The sequence below is a fragment of the Coregonus lavaretus genome (genome assembly GCF_964263955.1).
Source record: "Coregonus lavaretus genome assembly, chromosome: 11".
Taxonomy (NCBI): domain Eukaryota; kingdom Metazoa; phylum Chordata; class Actinopteri; order Salmoniformes; family Salmonidae; genus Coregonus; species Coregonus lavaretus.
Genome location: NC_139998.1, coordinates 11,271,033 through 11,291,565, shown reverse-complemented (window position 1 = coordinate 11,291,565; position 20,533 = coordinate 11,271,033). Strand labels below are relative to the sequence as shown.

The window sequence follows — 20,533 nt, the reverse complement described above, 5'->3', positions numbered from 1 at the left end:
CGACGCGCACCACTGACCTGGTGCGGGGAGCTTGGATGGGCCGGACTGGGCTGGCGACGCGCACCACAGACCTGGTGCGGAGAGCAGGAACGAGCCGGACAGGGCTGACGAAACGCACCATAGACTTGGTGCGGAGAGCAGGCACGGGCCTGACAGGGCTGGCGACGCGCACCACAGACTTGGCGCGGAGAGCAGGAACGGGCCGGACAGGGCTGACGACGCACACGACTGGCTTGGTGCGGGGAGCTTGGATGGGCCGGACTGTACTGGGGACACACACCACTGGCCCTACACCGGGATCTGGAACGGGCTGGACCGGACTGGCAACACACGCCAGTACCTCTCGCCGTGCCTCTACTTCCTCCATCCCCTCTTCGACCAGTGGCCCCCGTAACCCGGCGGCCTCCTCCGGCAACCCACTGGACCGCTCTATCGCGGCCTCCTGCTGGTCCGACGTCGTGAGCCCCCCCCTAAAAATGTTCTGGGGTTCTCTCCTCTTCGTGGACCAGGCCTCCATCGTTCTCGCCAGACTCTCACCCCACTGCTCCAAAGTCCAACCTCTCTCCTCTTCTCTTGGCTTGGCCCAGTCGAGACTCCTACTCAACTGCTCCCAAGTCCATCCTCTCTCTTCTTCACGCTGCTTGGTCCTGTTATGGTGGTTTCTTCTGTCACGATCGTCTAAGGAGGGAGAGGACCAAGGCGCAGCGTTGAAAGCAAACATATTTATTTTATCAAGATCACACGATCAAAACAACGAAACGTGACGTCCTTGGTTACAAAAACAAACCAACACGGAACAAAAACCCACAAACACAAGGTGAAGACACACAGTTTAAATATGGCTCCCAATCAGAGATAACGAGCCGACAGCTGACACTCGTTACCTCCGATTGGGAGTCACTCAATACAAACATAGACATCGACAACCTAGACACCCAACATAGAACATGAACACATAGAATGCACACACCCTGGCTCAACATAATGAGTCCCAGAACCAGGGTGTGACAATCTAGCATAGCATTGCTGTTGCTTATCTAAATTAGTGCACAAAGTGTCTGAACACAAATTATTTTCTGCCTACTTGGGATGGTCATAAAATGCATAAATAAAATGAAAAATACTGCCTGTGACATTTCAAACTGATAATGTTATTATGTGGTAATGAATTGCCTTTTTCCTACACAGTTGTAGGATCATTCTCAGGAAGAATAGAATACATACACACGCACGCACACGCACACGCTCACACACACACACACACACACACACACACACACAAACATACATACTTCATCCCAGGAGGCGGTCACGTTCACCAACTCTATCTCAGTGGTGGTCAGGTTGTACTCCAATACTTTGTACTCCTCTTTGCAGAGGTACTCCTACAGGATAGACAACAAAAGAAGAACATTATCTTGGCAACAACAAGTTAGGTCAATACACACACGCTCATGCAAGCACACACACAGACACAGACACAGACACACACAGAAACAGACACAGACACAGACACAGACACACACACAGACACAGACACACACAGAAACAGACACAGACACAGACACAGACACAGACACAGACACACACACACACACACACACACACTCTTCCTCTGGGTATGAATATAAACAGTAGTGTAAGAAGAATGCAAAGCTTGTGTTGTCCTACTGTAGTGTCCTGTTCAGTTTAAAGACAGAATAGACAGTATGTTCAGGAGACAGAGAGGAATTACTGATAAGATTGATACAACAACTATACTGTGACCCTAATATAGCCTTTTTGGCTGAGGATGGCATGTATGTCTGTCTCTGTCTATTTCTTGATGGGCCTTATGGCAAGGTGGTATGAAGGGCATGTGTGTGTCTTGGGGTGCAGTTGGGGTGGGGAGGGGGGCTGCGCGTGTTTTGGATTCCAGATGTTGGACTGAGAAGATGAGTCCAAATAATCATGTACTCAAATACTCATGCATGTGAACCCAGGTCTGGTGTGGGTAAGTGGGTGTGTTTGTGTAAGCCAATTCCTGTGTCTTCTTTAGACATGAGGACAAAAACCCACCAGAACTTACATAACCATCTGGGACACTAACATAGCTCATTGACAAAACCAGAGTTATCATCAACCTTCTCTCCCCTCCACTTCCTCTCCTCAAGTCTGTACATTCCACATGCAAATGTACATTACATACAGTATCAATGACTACAACAGGTGCTCCTCCAACCCAACTCCATCCAACATCTTCATTTTGTTTTCCCCCAATCTCAACCATTACAGCCCTCTACCAGACTTTACCCAAGTAAAATGCCCACTTCGACGATGACTCAAAGTTCCAGCATACTGTACCACATCTAGATGAACCCATCCATCCTTCTCCCCTCCCCCTGTCCTTCCCCCATTCCCCCTCCCTCATTTACTCCCATGCCCAAGTACACAAAACCGCCTCACCTCTATCTTTGTGACCAGTGCCAGCGTGTCGTACCACATCTGTATGGAGCCGGGCAGCTGTCTGGTGAGGGTCATACGGAGAACCATGCAGTAGGAGGCAGTGGTGAAGATCCGCCTCAGGATAATGCCCTGGAGAGATCAGATTGAGATTGTACTTTATTAATCCCCAATGGAAGTATTCCACAGATTTCTAACCTCATTATATCCAGCACAATGCCGGTGTCTACATACAGTGCATTCGGAAAGTATTCAGAGGCCTTGACTTTTTCCACATTTTGTTACATTACAGCCTTATTATAAAATTCATTAAATAATAGTTTTTTCTCATCAATATACACACAATACCCCATAATGACAAAGCAAAAACAGGTTTTTAGAACTTTTTATAAAACATTTAAAACAGAAATATCTTATTTACATAAGTATTCAGACCCTTTGCTATGAGACTCAAAATTGAGCTCAGGAGCATCCTGTTTCCATTGATCATCCTTGAGATGTTTCTACAACTTGATTGGAGTCCACCTGTGGTAAATTCAATTGATTGGACATGATATGGAAAGGCACACACCTGTCTATATAAGCTCCCATAGTTGACAGTGCATGTCAGAGAAAAACCAAGCCATGAGGTCGAAGGAATTGTCCGTAGAGCTCTGAGACAGGATTGTGTCGAAGCACAGATCTGGGAAGGGTACCAAAACAATTCTTCAGCATTGAAGGTCCCCAAGAACACAGTGGCCTCCATCATTCTTAAATGGAAGAAGTTTGGAACCACCAAGACTCTTCCTAGAGCTGGCCGCCCGGCCAAACTGAGCAATCAGGGGAGAAGGGCCTTGGTTAGGGAGGTGACCAATAACCTGATGGTCACTCTGACAGTGCTCTGGAGTTCCTCTGTGGAGATGGGAGAACCTTCCAGAATGACAACCATCTCTGCAGCTCTCCACCAATCAGGCCTTCGTGGTAGAGTGGCCAGACGGAAGCCACTCCTCAGTAAAAGGCACATGACAGCCCGCTTGGAGTTTGCCAAAAGGCACCTAAACAAGGTTCTCTGGTCTGATGAAACCAAGATTGAACTCTTTAGCCTGAATGCCAAGCATCATGTCTGGAGGCAACCTGGCACCATCCCTACGGTGAAGCATGGTGGTGGCAGCATCATGCTGTGGGGATGTTTTTGAGCAGCAGGGACTGGGAGACTAGTCAGGAAAAAGGCAAAGATGAACGGAGCAAAGCACAGAGAGCTCCTTGATGAAAACTTGCTCCAGAGCGCTCAGGATCTCAGACTGGGGCGAAGGTTCACCTTCCAACAGGACAACGACCCTAAGCACACAGCCAAGACAACGCAGGAGTGGCTTCGGGACAAGTCTCTGAATGTCCTTGATTGGCCTTGTCAGAGCCTGGACTTGAACCCGATCGAATATCTCTGGAGAGACCTGAAAATAGCTGTGCAGTGAAGCTCCCCATCCAACCTGACTGAGCTTGAGAGGATCTGCAGAGAAGAATAGGAGAAACTCCCCAAATGCAGGTGTGCCAACCTTGTAGCGTCATACCCAAGAAGACTCGAGGCTGTAATCGAGGCTGTAATCGCTGCTTTGCTTCAACAAAGTACTGAGTAAAGGGTCTGAATACTTATGTAAATGTGATATTTCATTTTTTATTCTTAATAAATTAAACCTGTTTCTGATCTGTCGTTATGGGGTATTGTGTAGATTGATGAGTAAAAAACAAAGAATTTAATCCATTTTAGAATAAGGCTGTAACGTAACAAAATGTAGGAAAAGTCAAGGGGTCTGAATACTTTCCGAATGCACTGTATGTGAAAATGGTACACTTCTATATTTTGAAGTAAAACAGATGAGAACATGTCCTTTATTAAACCCCAAGGGGAAATTCATTGGTCATACTTTGTCATAGTAAAAAACAAATAATACAAATACTCAACACATAAAAGACATCACAAGTAAATTAAAATTGATATAAATATATAGAGGCCAGTGGATAAAGTACCTTGCTGAGGGCGTGTGGCACGATGGCTGACACAATGACCAGGATAGCAGAGAAGAAGTAGGAGGCACTGTAGAAGTAACGCAGAGAACCAATCTTCCTCGTCAATGACATCTCATCCCTGGGAGAGGTGGGGGGGGGGGGGGGGGGGGATTAACTTGATAGAATACTTACTATTATGTAACCTCTCTTACATTTGTATCTTCATTCATGTTCTATTCATAAAGTGCCTTGCAAAAGTATTCATCCCCCTTGGCGTTTTTCCTATTTTGTTGCATTACAACCTGTAATTTAAATGGATTTTTATTTGGATTTCATGTAATGGACATACACAAAATAGTCCACATTGGTGAAGTGAAATTAAAAAAATAACTTGCTTCAAAAAATTATAATAATGGAAAAGTGGTGCGTGCATATGTATTCACCACCTTTGCTATGAAGCCCCTAAATACGATCTGGTGCAACCAATTACCTACAGAAGTCACATAATTAGTTAAATAAAGTCCACCTGTGTGCAATCTAAGTGTCACATGATCTGTCACATGATCTCAGTGTATGTTCCGAAAGGCCCCAGAGTCTGCAACACCACTAAGCAAGGGGCACCACCAAGAAAGCGGCACCATGAAGACCAAGGAGCTCTCCAAACAGGTCAGGGACAAAGTTGTGGAGAAGTACAGATCAGGGTTGGGTTATAAAAAAATATCCCAAACTTTGAACATCCCACGGAGCACCATTAAATCCATTATAAAAAAATGGAAAGAATATGGCACCACAACAAACCTGCCAAGAGAGGACCACCCACCAAAACACAGCGGAGATTGGAGTATCTGTCCATAGGACCACTTTAAGCCGTACACTCCACAGAGCTGGGCTTTACGGAAGAGTGGCCAGAAAAAAGCCATTGCTTAAAGAAAAAAATAAGCAAACACGTTTGGTGTTTGCCAAAAGGCATGTGGGAGACTCCCCAAACATATGGAAGAAGGTACTCTGGTCAGATGAGACTAAAATTGAGCTTTTTGGCCATCAAGGAAAACGCTATGTCTGGCGCAAACACAACACCTCTCATCACCCCGATAACACCATCCCCACAGTGAAGCATGGTGGTGGCAGCATCATGCTGTGGGGATGTTTTTCATCGGCAGGGACTGGGAAACTGGTCAGAATTTAAGGAATGATGGATGGAGCTAAATACAGGGAAATTCTTGAGGGAAACATGTTTCAGTCTTCCAGAGATTTGAGACTGGGACAGAGGTTCACCTTCCAGCAGGACAATGACCCTAAGCATACTGCTAAAGCAACACACGAGTGGTTTAAGGGGAAACATTTAAATGTCTTGAAATGGCCTAGTCAAAGCCCAGACCTCAATCCAATTGAGAATCTGTGGTATGACTTAAAGATTGCTGTACACCAGCGGAACCCATTCAACTTGAAGGAGCTGGAGCAGTTTTGCCTTGAAGAATGGGAAAAAATCCCAGTGGCTAGATGTGCCAAGCTTATAGAAACATACCCCAGGAGACTTGCAGCTGTAATTGCTGCAAAAGGTGGCTCTACAAAGTATTGACTTTGGGGGGGGTGAATAGGTATGCACGCTCAAGTTTTTATTTTATTATTTATTATTTCTTGTTTGTTTCACAATTAAAAATATTTTGCATCTTCAAAGTGGTAGGCATGTTGTGTAAATCAAATGATACAAACCCCCAAAAAATCCATTTTAATTCCAGGTTGTAAGGCAACAAAATAGGAAAAATGCCAAGGGGGGTGAATACTTTCACAAGCCACTGTAAACGCAGTACATTGGAATTATTTGGTTTTCTCATTGAAAAAACATAGTTTAAGCCAAATGTTGCCTAGACAAGGAAGCCAAGGTCACAAGATGTCCTGTCAACGGTCTTGACGCAGCGGCATCAATAGGTGGACAGACATCAACAGGGAAATCTAATTATGCATTTAGGCCTAAATCACCAAATCAGACAGGGATTAAACATTGAACATTGGCAATTGACTCAGGGATTGTCCATTCATTGGCTGGACTACACAATGCAGGAGTGTTTCTCTGATTGGCTTTGTTTGTGAATGTCATGATCATAGATGGCAATGAATCCATCCTTTGAGCTTCGGGTCATATTTAATGGAATTTAAGTGAAATTATCTTGATGGGAATCTCATTAATTCATGTTTTTTTCCCCCAGAAGATCTCTGGTGGATGGGATAGTGTTCCTACCATGACTTTTCACCTCAGAGTATTGGAGTTATACATTAGAGGAGGGATGGGCAACTCCAGTCCTCAGGTGCCTGATTTGTGTCACACTTTTTCCCCAGCCCCAGTTAACACACCTGACTCCAATAATCAACTAATCGTGATCTTCAGTTTAGAATGCAATTAGTTTAATCAGCTGTGTTTGCTAGGGATGGTGAAAAGATGTGACATCATTCCATCATCCGAGGACTGGAGTTGCCCATCCCTGCGTTAAGTCAAAAGCATGACCACTTTCCCCATAGTTCTCGGATTGTTACCAGCAAACATGTCCACATTGGCACAATGTGGGCCCAATGCATGCTAAAATATTGGTCCCAAGTACGCTGCCAATATTGTGCCAATGCACCTTTGCTCATTGGCTCATGGGCTTATTTCAGGCAAAGTGAAGGCTGCCCTCACCAGAAATTCCCTGCCCACACTGGGCCACACTGGGAAAATGCCTTGGGGGCCAACGTGGATTTTCCCAGTGTGGGCAGTGCATTTATGGTGAGGGCAGCCTTCACTTTGCCTGAAATAAGCCCATCTTTTCCCCTGCAAACATGCCCACAGTAGCTAGGTTTCCATCCAATTGCCGACAGATTTTAATTTGAATATGCAAAAATCGACATAAAAACAATATGCACATTTTCCCACCAGAGATGTGTTTCCATCAAATTGACTTGTTGCAGATAAAAGGCTGTGCGTGATGACGTAGTGCACATAAAAATACCTTTTGCGGTTAAATTCCCATGTACCGAATAAAAAATACAAGTAAATGGGTTTCCCATCTACTGATGGTTTTCTCACAAACAATGTTGCGTTACATACAGTGGCAAACCGTCATCGAAACAATCTTGAAGCATGGATTCCGGTTGGTCAGACCAATGTTGAATAGACCTTAGGACGGGGACTTCCTCTTTGAGTTTCTGCCTATAGGAAGGGAGGAGCAGAATGAACTTGTGATCTGATTTGCCGAAGGGAGGGCGGGGGAGGGCCTTGTAGCCCTCTTGGGTGCTGACATAGATTTACAATAGAAGTGCCCATCCGGCCACCTGAGCGGCGCAGCGGTCTAAGGCACTTGAGGCGTCACTACAGACCCGGGTTCGATCCCAGCCTGTGTCACAACTGGCTGTGACCGGGAGTCCCATTGGGTGGTGCACAATTGGCCCAGTGTCATCCGGGTTAGGGGAGGGTTTGGCTGGGGGGGCTTTACTTGGCTCATCGCCCTCTAGCGACTCCTTGTGGCGGGCCCACTCTGGTATTTCAAAAGTGCTGAGCAAATATTTATATTAACTACGTCAGTCTTAGCTCGCTCATTAATGTCTTAATCGAAATTACGGATTTCCGCTCATCGCTCCCTTATGCCAGAGTTTGTACATCTCAAATGTAAGTAGAAACCACATTTGTTTAAGTAAGTCAGCCATATCAGCTATGTTTTTTAAAAAAGCAGTAAATGAGGCTGAATGAACTGTTTCGCTGCCAGATGAACTGTTTCGCCCCGCTGATAGCCAGGTGTAGAAGTGGTAAGGATTCACTACATGGTGCTGAAAAGAAAGCTCTGCTGTTGGGACAGCTTTATGTAGGCCCTAACAGTTTGTGGGCACCATTTGTCACCGTTATAGTGCAGTTAATGTCTTGTTTAGTGTTGTGTTGTGTTGTGTTGTGTAGTGACTTCGCTGGCATGCATCTGATTATAATTTTTTGTGTTGGCCCTCCAAGATTTACATTCTAAAATCGGCACTGGTTAAATAGCGAGTGTGCCCACTCTGGTATTGGCACGTGCGCTTTAGCCAACAGCTCGCAGATACAGGGCGGGTAGAGCCTATATAATGAGATTATTATGGACAAAAGAGCTCAATTATTTTTATTTGTTAAATGGCAGTCAAGCATCTACCATCATGTCGCCAGAATAAGACCCTTGACATTTATTGTAAAGGAGTATCAAGCTCATACGGTGCACTTTCACCACCCTGTGAAGTTCCTCATAACCTATTTCATCTGTAGCCTGTAAACTGCAAGGATTAGTGGGAGGACCACACACCATGTCTTCGCGTGACTCCAAGTTTACTTCGATATGATGGTTATTATATCACTTCCATTTCCACTGCCATTTCTCGCATAATACATTTTACTGACACAAAAAGATCCCACCATGTCGAACGAACAAATTATCTGTCGGGTTTTATAAAATTGTACCGAACCTTCCTGTTTCCATCACAGCTGTCGTGATTTTTTTCCACGGAGGGCCGAGTGTCTGCAGGTTTTTGTTCCACCCTTTTACTTGATTGATGAATTAAGGTCACTAATTAGTAAGGAACTCCCCTCACCTGGTTGTCTAGGTCTTAATTGAAAGGAAAAACCGAAAACCTGCAGACACTCGGCCGCCATGGAATGAGTACGACACCCCTGATGAACAGTATTAGGTTGTAGTTAGGTTATGGAGGGTTTTGTGTGTTGTCTTACTGTCTGATGTTCTTGATGATGGTCTCCATCACCTCCTCCCAGCCGTAGGCCTTCACTGAGTGGATGTTCTCTACGATCTCTGAGGTCAGAGCAAGACGACGACTGATCATCCCTGCTCTTTTCTGCCTGATTATAGGACCCCCCCCCCCCCAACACACACAAACACACACACACACACACACACACACACACACACACACACACACACACACACACACACACAGAATAAGACACATGTACTTACGCACACATACACACACAAGATGATAAAATGAATTTCCAAGTTCAGAGAGATGGCTGAGCATAAACATCCAAACTTGATGGGTCTGCATGTTAATTAACAAGATTTATTCCTGGATCAAACAGTTTTTGTGCCGAATACACTGTGGTGTTATACGTGTCACGTTTATGGCCATGTCACAGCAGTGTGTAGGAGGGAGATTCCAAGATGTGGGAAGTGTGCAGAAGGACATGGGACAGAGGAATGTGTAGTTTTGATGGAAAAAGTTGTCAACTGTAGGGGTGCCCATGTTGCTGGGGATCAGAGGTGTCCGGTGCGAGAGAGGCAGGTTGAGGTGGCTAGAGTCAGAGTAGTGCAGAAGATGTCATATGCTGAGGCAGTGAAGAAAGTAGAGGAGGATGGATCAAGGGTGAGGGATTCTGAGAGGATCCCTGTGAATAGTAGATCTGTGCTAGAACAGAGGGATAGGCCAATGAATGATACGTTTCAGTAAGGTTGGCTTCTTATCATTCAATAGCAATGGTTATCAACTGTACCGCAGAGATGGAACATAAGTCACAGAAAATAGATGATGTGGTGGCAGCTGCAGAGAAGTACTTGGGGGTACAAGATTTGACTTTAGAAGAGTTACAGGGTGTGTTGAGTGGTAGTGTCCCGTCCACACTGGTCGTTGGCCTGGGGTAGGGTCAGATCGGGTTAAAGTAGTGGAATAAGGTTGTGGGTATATATTTTAATTTTATTTTTCCCATTTCCCCTTTTCCCATTTTGTATGACAAAGTTGAATGGATGTATACTATAGTTCAGTTGGGGGCGGTAAGGCAATATATTGGATATCAACCATCGTTAAACACCACCAAAGATGAAGACTTTCCAGGCAGTGGAAAAAACCTTGTCAGCATTTATCAGTTTATTTATGTTATCTGTGCGTCCAATATCAAACATGAGTAACCCACCATTTTGTTTACATTTTCCTTTCTATTTTGTGTCAATTGATGCACATTTAACGATGCACTGTTGGTTATTAGCGGTAGAATGTTAGTCCAGTACCCACCTGTGAGGCCCAATCTTCTGTGAGAGGCAGGCCTGCACAATGCCCAGCAGGGTGAGGGCAGCCAGGGCACAGAAACCATTCACCTCTATCAGCTCCCAGATCAAACCCACACACAGGATACACTGCAGAGGGGTGATCCACACAAAGTGGGCCAGGCCAAGGCTCTGCAACACACATGAATGTATGAAGAGACATGCAGGAACACAACAGTGTTTGTAAGCTTTTAAATTATATCAAATTCAACTGTTTATTTTCCAGTGATGAAGACATGGATGTCTCATGGTATGGTGGGGTATGCAAAATGTCAAAAAAGTCACTTTCTGACCACTTCTTCCATGGGCGAACATATGGAAAGTTTTGTTTAAATCCAAAGGGATGCTGTCAAAAAGTGATTGAATTCAAATGGATTTACCCTACCACATACAGTAGTTAAATTGGGAGATATTCCTGGGAGTACAGCTAGTAGTGGGGTGTTTGGATGACGACACAACAATGATTTAAAGTCGTTGAGATTGCTAAATGTCAACCCGGCCCTTGACTACGGTGTCCTGGCCACGTCAACCTGGCCCCCCATGGCCACCTAACTATCCCCAGCTTCCAACTGGCTCATTCTATCCACTCCCTGTCCCTGTCCTCCACTGCAAATCTTCACTACTGTTTTCAAACAGGTGGCATCACTCCTATGAGACGTAAGTCCTTCGATAGAACGATCATTGCAGACAAAAGTTACTCTCTCTGAACTATCTGATGTAGGACAATGCACACCTGTCAGGTGGGTGGATTATCTTGGCAAAGGAGAAATGCTCACTAACAGGGATGTAAACAAATTTGTGCACAAAATTTGAGAGAAATAAGCTTTTTGTGTGTATAGAACATTTCTGGGATATTTTATTTCAGCTCATGAAACATGGGACCAACACTTTACATGTTGTGTTTATATTTTTGTTCATTGTATAAACGCAACATGTAAAGTGTTGGTCCCATGTTTCAAGAGCTGAAATAAAAGATCCCATAAATGGTCCATATGCACAAAAAGCTCATTTCTCTAAAATTGTGCACAAATTTGTTACATCCCTGTTAGTGAGCATTTCTCCTTTGCCAAGATAATCCATCCACCTGACAGGTGTGGCATATCAAGAAGCTGATTAAACAGCATGATCATTACACATGTGCACGCTGTGCTGGGGACAATAAAAGGCCACTCTAAAATGTGAAGTTTTGTCCCATAACACAATGCCACAGATGTCTCAAGTTTTGAGGGAGCATTCAATTGGCATGCTGGCTGCAGGAATGTCCACCAGAGCTGTTGCCAGAGAATTTAATGTTAATTTCTTTAACATAAGCCACCTCCAACGTCATTTTAGAGAATTTGGCAGTACGTCCAACCGGCCTCACAACTGCAGACCACTTGTAACAACGCCAGCCTAGGACCTCCACATCCGGCTTCTTCACCTGCGGGATCATCTGAGACCAGCCACGTTGCGTTTTTATATTTTTGTTCAGGTCAAGTAGATTATTTGGGTCCTTAGTTCTCATCCATCTTGTTGAGGTTAGGGTTAGTACAGCAGATGAGTTGGGTGGTTCTTACCTCATCCAGCTTGTTGAGGTGGGCAGACATCAGGCTGACCAGCTGACCTGTGCTGATCTTGTCCAGGACCCGGCTGGACAGCTTCAGAGTCTTGGGGGTTAGGACGGACACAAAGGGTTGAAAGGTCAGGGGTTAGGATGGACACAAAGGGTTGAAAACGTGACACAGGAGATGCTGCTGGGTGTAGCAGCCACACAGCTGACCCTCACACTAGAGTGTGGCTACACCGAAGAGGGTGATGTGGATCTGCATGTATGCCAAGGTGGTGGTATGTCAGATGCACACAAACACACACCACTCCCCCCCCCCCCCCCCCACACACACACACACACATCACTTCTCCCCCACATGCACCTTCTTATAGATGAGGCTGAAGAGAGCGATGCGTATCTGCATGCCCAGGTGGTGCAGTCCAAAGATGGCTGGCTGCAGGAGCAGGAACCGAGTGATGAAGAGAAGACTGAGACCCAGGGCCAGGTAGTAGCCCTGCTCCCGCTCCTGGGCATGGATGGGGTCGAACGAGCCAATGATACGACCCAGGAGCTGGGGCTGCACTGCCTTCGACGCCTCCTGGAAGAAAATATAAAAATACATATCTATCATGCTATAATGATCAGTGTGTTCCTGAAAATCTGAAGTAGCCTGTATAATGAAAAAAGTATCCAGTATGGGGAGGGGGCAAAAATGTAGCCCTACGAAACTGAATTTGGTGGCACCTTGATATCATGGTCTTAATGATATACCTTGATACCTCTACTCTTATTCTCCCATAAGCCCTGAACTGATGGGCATTCCTAGAAGGGGGATCACCTCACACCACCAGGCTACGCAAGACCTGCTGCTGACGTCAACTTCCTCTCCAAGCCGGGGACACTGGGATACTCACACTGCAGTGACGCATGCTTCTTCTCCATACTATGGTCATGCTGCTAATTCACTAGTAAGTACCACACATGTACAGGACAGAACAGGCTAACAGCCAGCCTAGGTTGGGTTGAGTTCCGTTCCTTTTTTCATTCTTGAATTGGAATTTCCATTCCCTTCCTGAATTGAAATGGAATTGACCACACACACAACCCTATCAACGGCAGCACACCTCTGCTGTCACAATATATGACATGTTTTCATATGAGAGATACTGTATGAGAGACAGATGCAGTTAAAAAGGGCAAAATAACACTATCATAAGACCCACATATAAATACAAGGTGGTTCATCATCTGGTATTGTAGTAATAAAGTATGCAGGCCTTTGTAACAATCGTGGCCAACTCCGGTTGTGGAGAGCCCACAATGTGTGCAGGCTTTTGCTCTAGCCAAGCTCCAATACACCTGATCAAATAGATTGTTATTCGGTTTTATATAGAGTTTGACTCATGTGGGTTAGTTAGACTAGAGAAAAACATATATTTAAAAAAGAAATTGCAACTGTTGGCCACCTGTGCTTTCTGTGGAGAGATGGACTCACCCCAAAGTACAGCAGGATTCCGTAGAACACAAAAGGCCAGAGGAAACAACGGGAGAGCGCCCGCAGGAGCCGAGGCTTCTTCTTGGCTGATGCCACTTCTCGGTCCCATTCTCTACACCAGGAAAACAGACCAGAGGAGTTAGAAGCTATTAAAAAAACACACACATTGGCTAACAGTAAAAGTAAAGTAGGGGCACATTGTTCAGGGCACTGGTGTATAACCTGGGCAATTTGTCTGACTTATTAAATGGAGTGCAGAGACCTTGACGAACGAGGGAGAAAAATAAATTTGAGAATTTGTGAGAAAAAGAGAGCGGAGGGAGGGAATAAATCAGAGAGAGGAGGAAAACAGGTGATATGAGAGAGAGACATGGACAGAGAGAGGGAGTAAGAGAATACGTGGGTGCGCATAATAGATTGAGGGACCATACCAACCTGTTAATTCAAGGTAAATTCCCATGCAGCTACCACTGTAAAGGGCATCTGGCCCTTTCAAAGGTCGACTTTTACACCCATTTAGAGGGCTGCTGGCACCCTTTACAGTGACACTGCCCCTACCCTCACCCCATAGTGGCCCCTGCAGCAAGGCCAGCATGGTGCATGGTTGTGTTTGTTTCGTTTTTGAAAAATAACTTTGGATGAAGAATAATAGTTATAAAATGGGTGGCAGGTGGTTTAGAGTGTGGTGCCAGTAACCGAAAGGTCACTGGTTCTAATCCCGAGCCGACTAGGTGAAAAATCTGTCGATGTGCCCTTGAGCAAGGCATTTAACCCTAATTGCTCATGTAAGTCGCTCTGGATAAGAGCGTCTGCTAAATGACTAAAATGTAAATGTTATATCAATTTAATACATGAGTTCAACGTGCCTTAAATGTTCATAAAGGGAGGCACTTTGGCTGATACAAACCTTTCTAGTCGTTCAGAAAGAGTGTCTGCCAGATCAAAAGAGGGTGCTTTATAAACATCTGTCAAATCCAACTTCTTTCTGAAGCCCTTCCTCAACAGTGGAGATGTCCACCTGCAAAACAACAGAATGGGTGGGTATGGGAGGTTTGGTTGGTAAAAAGCATAGAATATAGCCTACTTCTGAGGTACCTACAGTAGATCAATCTCCTCTGAAGTTGACCACAGATAAGCCTACTAAAAGAAATGGAAAAACTTATTCAAGAAAGATCAAGTGTAATATATTATAAAAATAAAGCAAACTGGATGGAATATGGGGAAAAATGCACAAAATTATTTTTTAATCTTCAACATAGGAATGCTACCAAAAAGAACTTAATGAAACTGGTTACAATTGACGGAGTCACCCATAATTCACCTAATGATATTTTGAAGGAAGAAACAAAGTATTTTAAGCATATGTTTTCTTTTCAGTCGCCTCCATCTCCTCGAACTGAAGCTAATTGTAGAGATTTTTTTCCTATTGATAATGTCAAATTAACAGCCACACAGAAAGACTCATGTGAAGGTGAAATTACAGAGGAGGAACTTCTGGATGCAATTAAAGACTTTAAGTCCGGGAAAACTCCAGGGTTGGATGGCATACCAATCGAGGTATACCAAACCTTTTTTGAAATACTAAGAGGACCGTTATTAGCATGTTTTAACCACTCCTATGTAAATGGTAGATTATCTGACACTCAAGAAGAAGGTCTGATCTCATTATTACTGAAACAGGATACAAGTGGAAAATATAAAGATCCAGTCCATTTACAAAATTGGAGGCCCCTTACACTTCAGTGTTGTGATGCAAAAATCCTAGCAAAATGTATAGCGCATAGAATTAAAAAGGTATTGTCGGATATTATTCATTCTAATCAGACAGGTTTTTTACATGGAAGATACATTGGAGACAATATAAGGCAAGTATTGGAAACAATAGAACACTATGGAAAATATGGGAAACCAGGCCTGCTATTCATAGCAGACTTCGAAAAGGCATTTGATAAAGTTCGACTGGAATTCATATATAAATGCCTGGAGCATTTCAATTTTGGAGAATCTCTTATAAAATGGGTCAAAATCATGTATAGTAACCCTAGGTGTAAAATAGTAAATAATGGCTATTTCTCAGAAAGTTTCAAACTGTCAAGAGGAGTGAAACAAGGTTGTCCACTATCGGCATATCTATTTATTGTGGCCATCGAGATGTTAGCTATTAAAATCAGATCCAATAATAATATCAGAGGATTAGAAATACAGGGCTTAAAAACAAAGGTGTCATTGTACGCAGATGATTCATGTTTTCTTTTAGATCCACAACTAGAATCCCTCCACAGCCTCATAGAGGATCTAGATACATTTTCTAACCTCTCTGGATTAAAACCAAATTATGACAAATGTACTATATTACGTATTGGATCACTAAAAAAATACAATTTTTACATTACCATGTAGTTTACCAATAAAATGGTCTGATGGTGATGTGGATATACTCAGAATACATATCCCAAAGGAAATAAATGATCTCACTTCAATAAATGTTAATAGAAAGTTAGCAAAAATAGATAAGATCTTACTACCATGGAAAGGAAAATACCTGTCAATTTGTGGAAAAATCACCCTGATTAACTCTTTAGTATTATCCCAGTTTACCTATTTGCTTATGGTCTTGCCTACGCCTAGCAAACATTTTTTTAAATTATATGAGAAAAAAATATTCAATTTTATTTGGAACGGCAAGCCAGACAAAATTAAAAGAGCATATTTATATAATGAATATGAATTCGGAGGACAGAAATTATTAAATATTAAAGCATTAGACCTATCACTAAAATCTTCAGTCATCCAAAAGTTATACTTAAATCCGAACTGGTTCTCAAGCAAATTAGTAAGATTGTCTCACCCACTGTTCAAGAAAGGCCTTTTTCCCTTTATTCAGATTACAACCTCTCACTTTCAGTTATTTGAAAAGGAAATAATCTCCCAAATGTCACTATTTCTAAAACAAGCCATAGAAAGTTGGTTACAATTTCAATTTAATCCTCCAGAAACGACAGAACAAATAATGCAACAAATATTGTGGTTAAATTCAAATATACTAATTGACAAAAAACCTATATTTATTGACAGAATGTTTAAAAAAGGTATAATCTTCGTAAATGATATCATCGGTAGGACTGGTGGAGTTATGTCGCACATGCAGCTAATAAAAACATATGGAAATGTCTGCTCTACCCAAAATTACAACCAAATAATTGCAGCCATACCGCAAAAGTGGAAGAGGAAAGTTGAAGGGGGAGAAAGTAAGGAACTTGTCTGTCGGCCTTGCATTAAAGAACATAATTGGTTAAGGAAAACTGTGATAAATAAAAAAGTATATCAGTTTCACTTAAGGACCAAAGGATTGACAGCAGTCCCATATAGATTGCAAAATAGTTGGGAAGAGATCTTTGACGTACCGATCCCATGGCATAGTGTTTATGAACTGACACGCAAAACGACACCGGATTCAAAAATTAGAATCTTTCAATTTAAATTATTATATAAAATTCTTGCTACCAATAGAATGTTATTTATATGGGGGATACAATCTTCCCAGCTCTGCAGATTTTGCTGTGAAGAGATAGAATCATTAGATCATTTGTTTTGGTTCTGTCCATTTGTAGCTTGTTTTTGGACACAGGTCCAGGAATGGCTAAAGGATTGCAATATTTACCTGGAACTAACCTTGCAGATAGCATTACTGGGTGATCTGAAAAGTCATAGTCAATCAATCAATAATATAATAATACTTTTAGCAAAAATGTTTATTTTTAATTCACAATCTGTAGAAGCAATGAGAATAGAAAGGTTCAGAACTTTTGTAAAACATCACAGTATGGTTGAAATATATATGGCAAATAGAAATCCTATATGGATGGTGTTAAGAGATAGATGGGAGGTATTGAATAGAGTTGAAGGATGGGACTAATAACAAATAACAACAAATAATAACAAAGATAGCTAATAATGTAAGCATACTGTGTCCATAATAAGTATATAGGTTGTATGTTGGGAGCTTTTGGGAAGGAGCACAGTTAGAAAGATATGGCATTTAGAGGCAAACCGGATGGACATCATGAAGATGATCGGAGAGGTTGAGAGTAGAAGAAGTTCAGGAGAAAAAAAATAAATAGATGTGTATATGTATATGTATGTATATATGTATATATATATATATATATATATATATATATGTATGTGTGTGTGTAAGTGTATGTATGTATATATATATATATATATATATATAGATATAGAATTATTGTAAAATTAACTCTGTCCATAAGGTGTAGATAGTGAGTATGGACCGGAAGTAGAGGCCTGGGCGTTGTTGTTCACTAATTTACTCCAAGTAGGGAAAGGATGGTGGGGTTGAAAAGTAATAAAGGGGAATATATATATATATAAAAAAAAATAAAAAAATATGGGGGATTGGAAGTGATGCAGACAATTACATTGATAGAAGATACAATCTATCTGCAATATTAAGCTGATCCTTCCCCCCGAAAAAAAATAAATAAATAAATAAATAAATAAAGATAAGCCTACTATATATATTAAATAATATATAATAAATATATAAAATAAATTAAATTAATTAATTCATCTTAAATGTAAAGTCATCATATTTGGGGACCCTATTTTTTATTATTTTATTATATTCAGTCTGGTATGGGAACGGTAGCCCCTATCTGCAAAAGCAGGGTGTCTGCGGAAAGCTGAGTATCTTGCCTATTGATCGGTGCCTTCAAATCTTTGTTATGACTTACTACGATATATGGGCATACAAATTTATAAGGGCAGGCCGAGCCGATTACCTCATTTCAAGATGGCTGCTACCTACATTCCGGTTAGCGTTGTGAAACATAAACGAAATAAACACGGAATATGTTGATACACGCCGAAAGCCGGGACGCCACAGATAATAAGGATGTCTTATTTGTCTGCCTCTGACCTAACGTTATTGATCACTAGCCCCGAGAGTCAAAATGTTTATTTTACATGTTTTCACTAAACAGCAAACATTTGACAAGGTATTCTTCGATTTGGTCTGTGTTTGAGCCATAGCTACATGGGGTGTATCAAATTAATCCTTAGGTTGGTAGGAACAAATCCAGCCTTTTACCAATGTTATCTGATGATGTATGACTTAATGGCAACATTGAATGTCCACCGAGTGACTATATCTTTGCGCATCAAAAATATGATGTTGCCTTCTAACGCGCTGTAGGCATCCATATCCCCTGTTTGTCCCCCGACACCACCACAATGTCTGAGAGAGGTTGGTGTTGTAGACATTTAGTTTTTATAGTGAACAATAACTTTAGGCATATCCAGTGTGCAAAAACAGTGCAATTACCACATTCTGACACTTTGGATAGGTTGAAAGGACACTTGAATGTACCCTGGATACCCAATAACACCACCACAATGTTTGAGTGAGGTTGATATGGTAGAAAAAAATGTTTTATACTGAACAAATAGCATTTGGGGATTGTAAATATGTAATAGCACTGGAATTATCTAATTTACAGACATATGCCACTTTGGAGAGGTTTAGGGACACTTGGAAACATCCAGTGACCACACCTGAAACCACTTACTAAAACATCTGCCCATTTCTAGTTGTTAGGTGTATCAATCCCATTTTTTTCTGATATTGTTCACATGTTGTGGAAGCCATCTGATGTGTTTCCAGCTCTAGTCATCAATAATTCACTTATAGCTTGTCAATGAAAGATGACTTTCAAAATTTAAAAAAATTTAAAACTGTTATTTTGTGTGTGCTTGATCTTGTGTATTCTGAACTATGTAACTCCTATCTATCTTCTGATCATTTCCTCATCATCTCCCAGAAGTCTTCTTTCTAAATATACCAATTTTTGCATGTCAGAATCATGAAATTACACATGAATAGCAGTTATTTTGGGGTATGTCTATTTAGGCGGAAATCTACATTTTGCCATTTCTTTCATTTATCAAAGGCCCATGCGGTCATATAGGGTGACAAAATCAAACATCAATCTATCAGCAGCATGCATGTAGCGGGAGAATTAGGCATAGGTCTATATTTTAGATAGCTGTCTAATTTGTTTAAAAAATATAAGGAATCCTAAATCTGTTACATTATGAGTTTTGGGATGACATGGGCTTTTCCCATGACAGGACGCGTGTGGTGAGTATTGTAGCCTACATGACACTGAACATGTATTTTAAGGGCAGGACAAATGACCAGAGATGTTCAGTATCATTGACACATTTCATACAAAGATATCATTATGAAAGATGGAGGACAATCGGAACATGACGCACTGGAGTGCAAAGGGCTGCTGGAATTTCATCTCGGAGCAAAACACACAGAAACTGTCCTTTGAGCATATTTGCATTTAGTTTTTAGCATTTACAAGAATCCACTAAAAGTGAACATTGAAACCTCTATAAAATAATACGATTCCTGTGACCTGCCTTGCCGGACAACTGACTCTGTCCCCTTTCACCAGTGCGCTCTCCATTTCTGGCAACAGCCTCTGGCAAACCATTCCAGGGTTTATTTACGTGTCAAATCAGCCGGGACATAGATGAAGAAAACATATAATTCCTTACCAGAATAAATATTTGGAGAAGAAGTTTGCATCTTCCACGGGTGACTTCTGCATCCTAAGAGCACCGCCAGTTTTATTTCACTGCACCTGTGTCGCTCACATTTGTGTCCTATCGCTTCCCTTTTTCTCGCGGATGACGGCTAGTTCTGTTCTAACTGTCCCACCTTGTGCCGACTGTATATGCGCAGAGCAGTAGTGATGACACCGGTGTGAAATTGTCTCCAAGCCGGAGCATCGACCACTATCCAAACCACTAACGCACTATCCCGCTTCTCAGATCAGCATTCACTGTTCTCACACACTGCAGAACACACAACACAGACCGCAGCAAATGGGCTGTCTTGTCCTTGCCTTGATCCCGACAATGAGAACATGGTGGTTAGCGAGGGAGAATCCTTTATGGACTTCCAAACATCCCCAAGCGCGTCATTTCCATACTGATAAGCCTCTTCAAAAA

General features: G+C 42.3%; 1 protein-coding gene across 1 annotated transcript in view; it reads right to left on the bottom strand.

The window, feature by feature from the left end:
• Positions 1-20,130, bottom strand: part of LOC311137102 (cystic fibrosis transmembrane conductance regulator-like) — a gene marked incomplete at its 5' end in the record, with an annotated part of 44,645 nt that extends 24,515 nt beyond the window's left edge. The window contains 10 exons of the mRNA XM_084171435.1: positions 1,293-1,385; positions 2,446-2,574; positions 4,447-4,564; positions 9,143-9,268; positions 10,435-10,598; positions 12,023-12,112; positions 12,377-12,592; positions 13,490-13,601; positions 14,397-14,507; positions 20,078-20,130. Of these exons, the coding sequence (XP_084027561.1) occupies positions 1,293-1,385; positions 2,446-2,574; positions 4,447-4,564; positions 9,143-9,268; positions 10,435-10,598; positions 12,023-12,112; positions 12,377-12,592; positions 13,490-13,601; positions 14,397-14,507; positions 20,078-20,130 (1,212 nt within the window). The remainder of the gene's footprint in view (positions 1-1,292; positions 1,386-2,445; positions 2,575-4,446; positions 4,565-9,142; positions 9,269-10,434; positions 10,599-12,022; positions 12,113-12,376; positions 12,593-13,489; positions 13,602-14,396; positions 14,508-20,077) is intronic.
• Between the last annotated feature and the right edge of the window lie 403 nt (positions 20,131-20,533).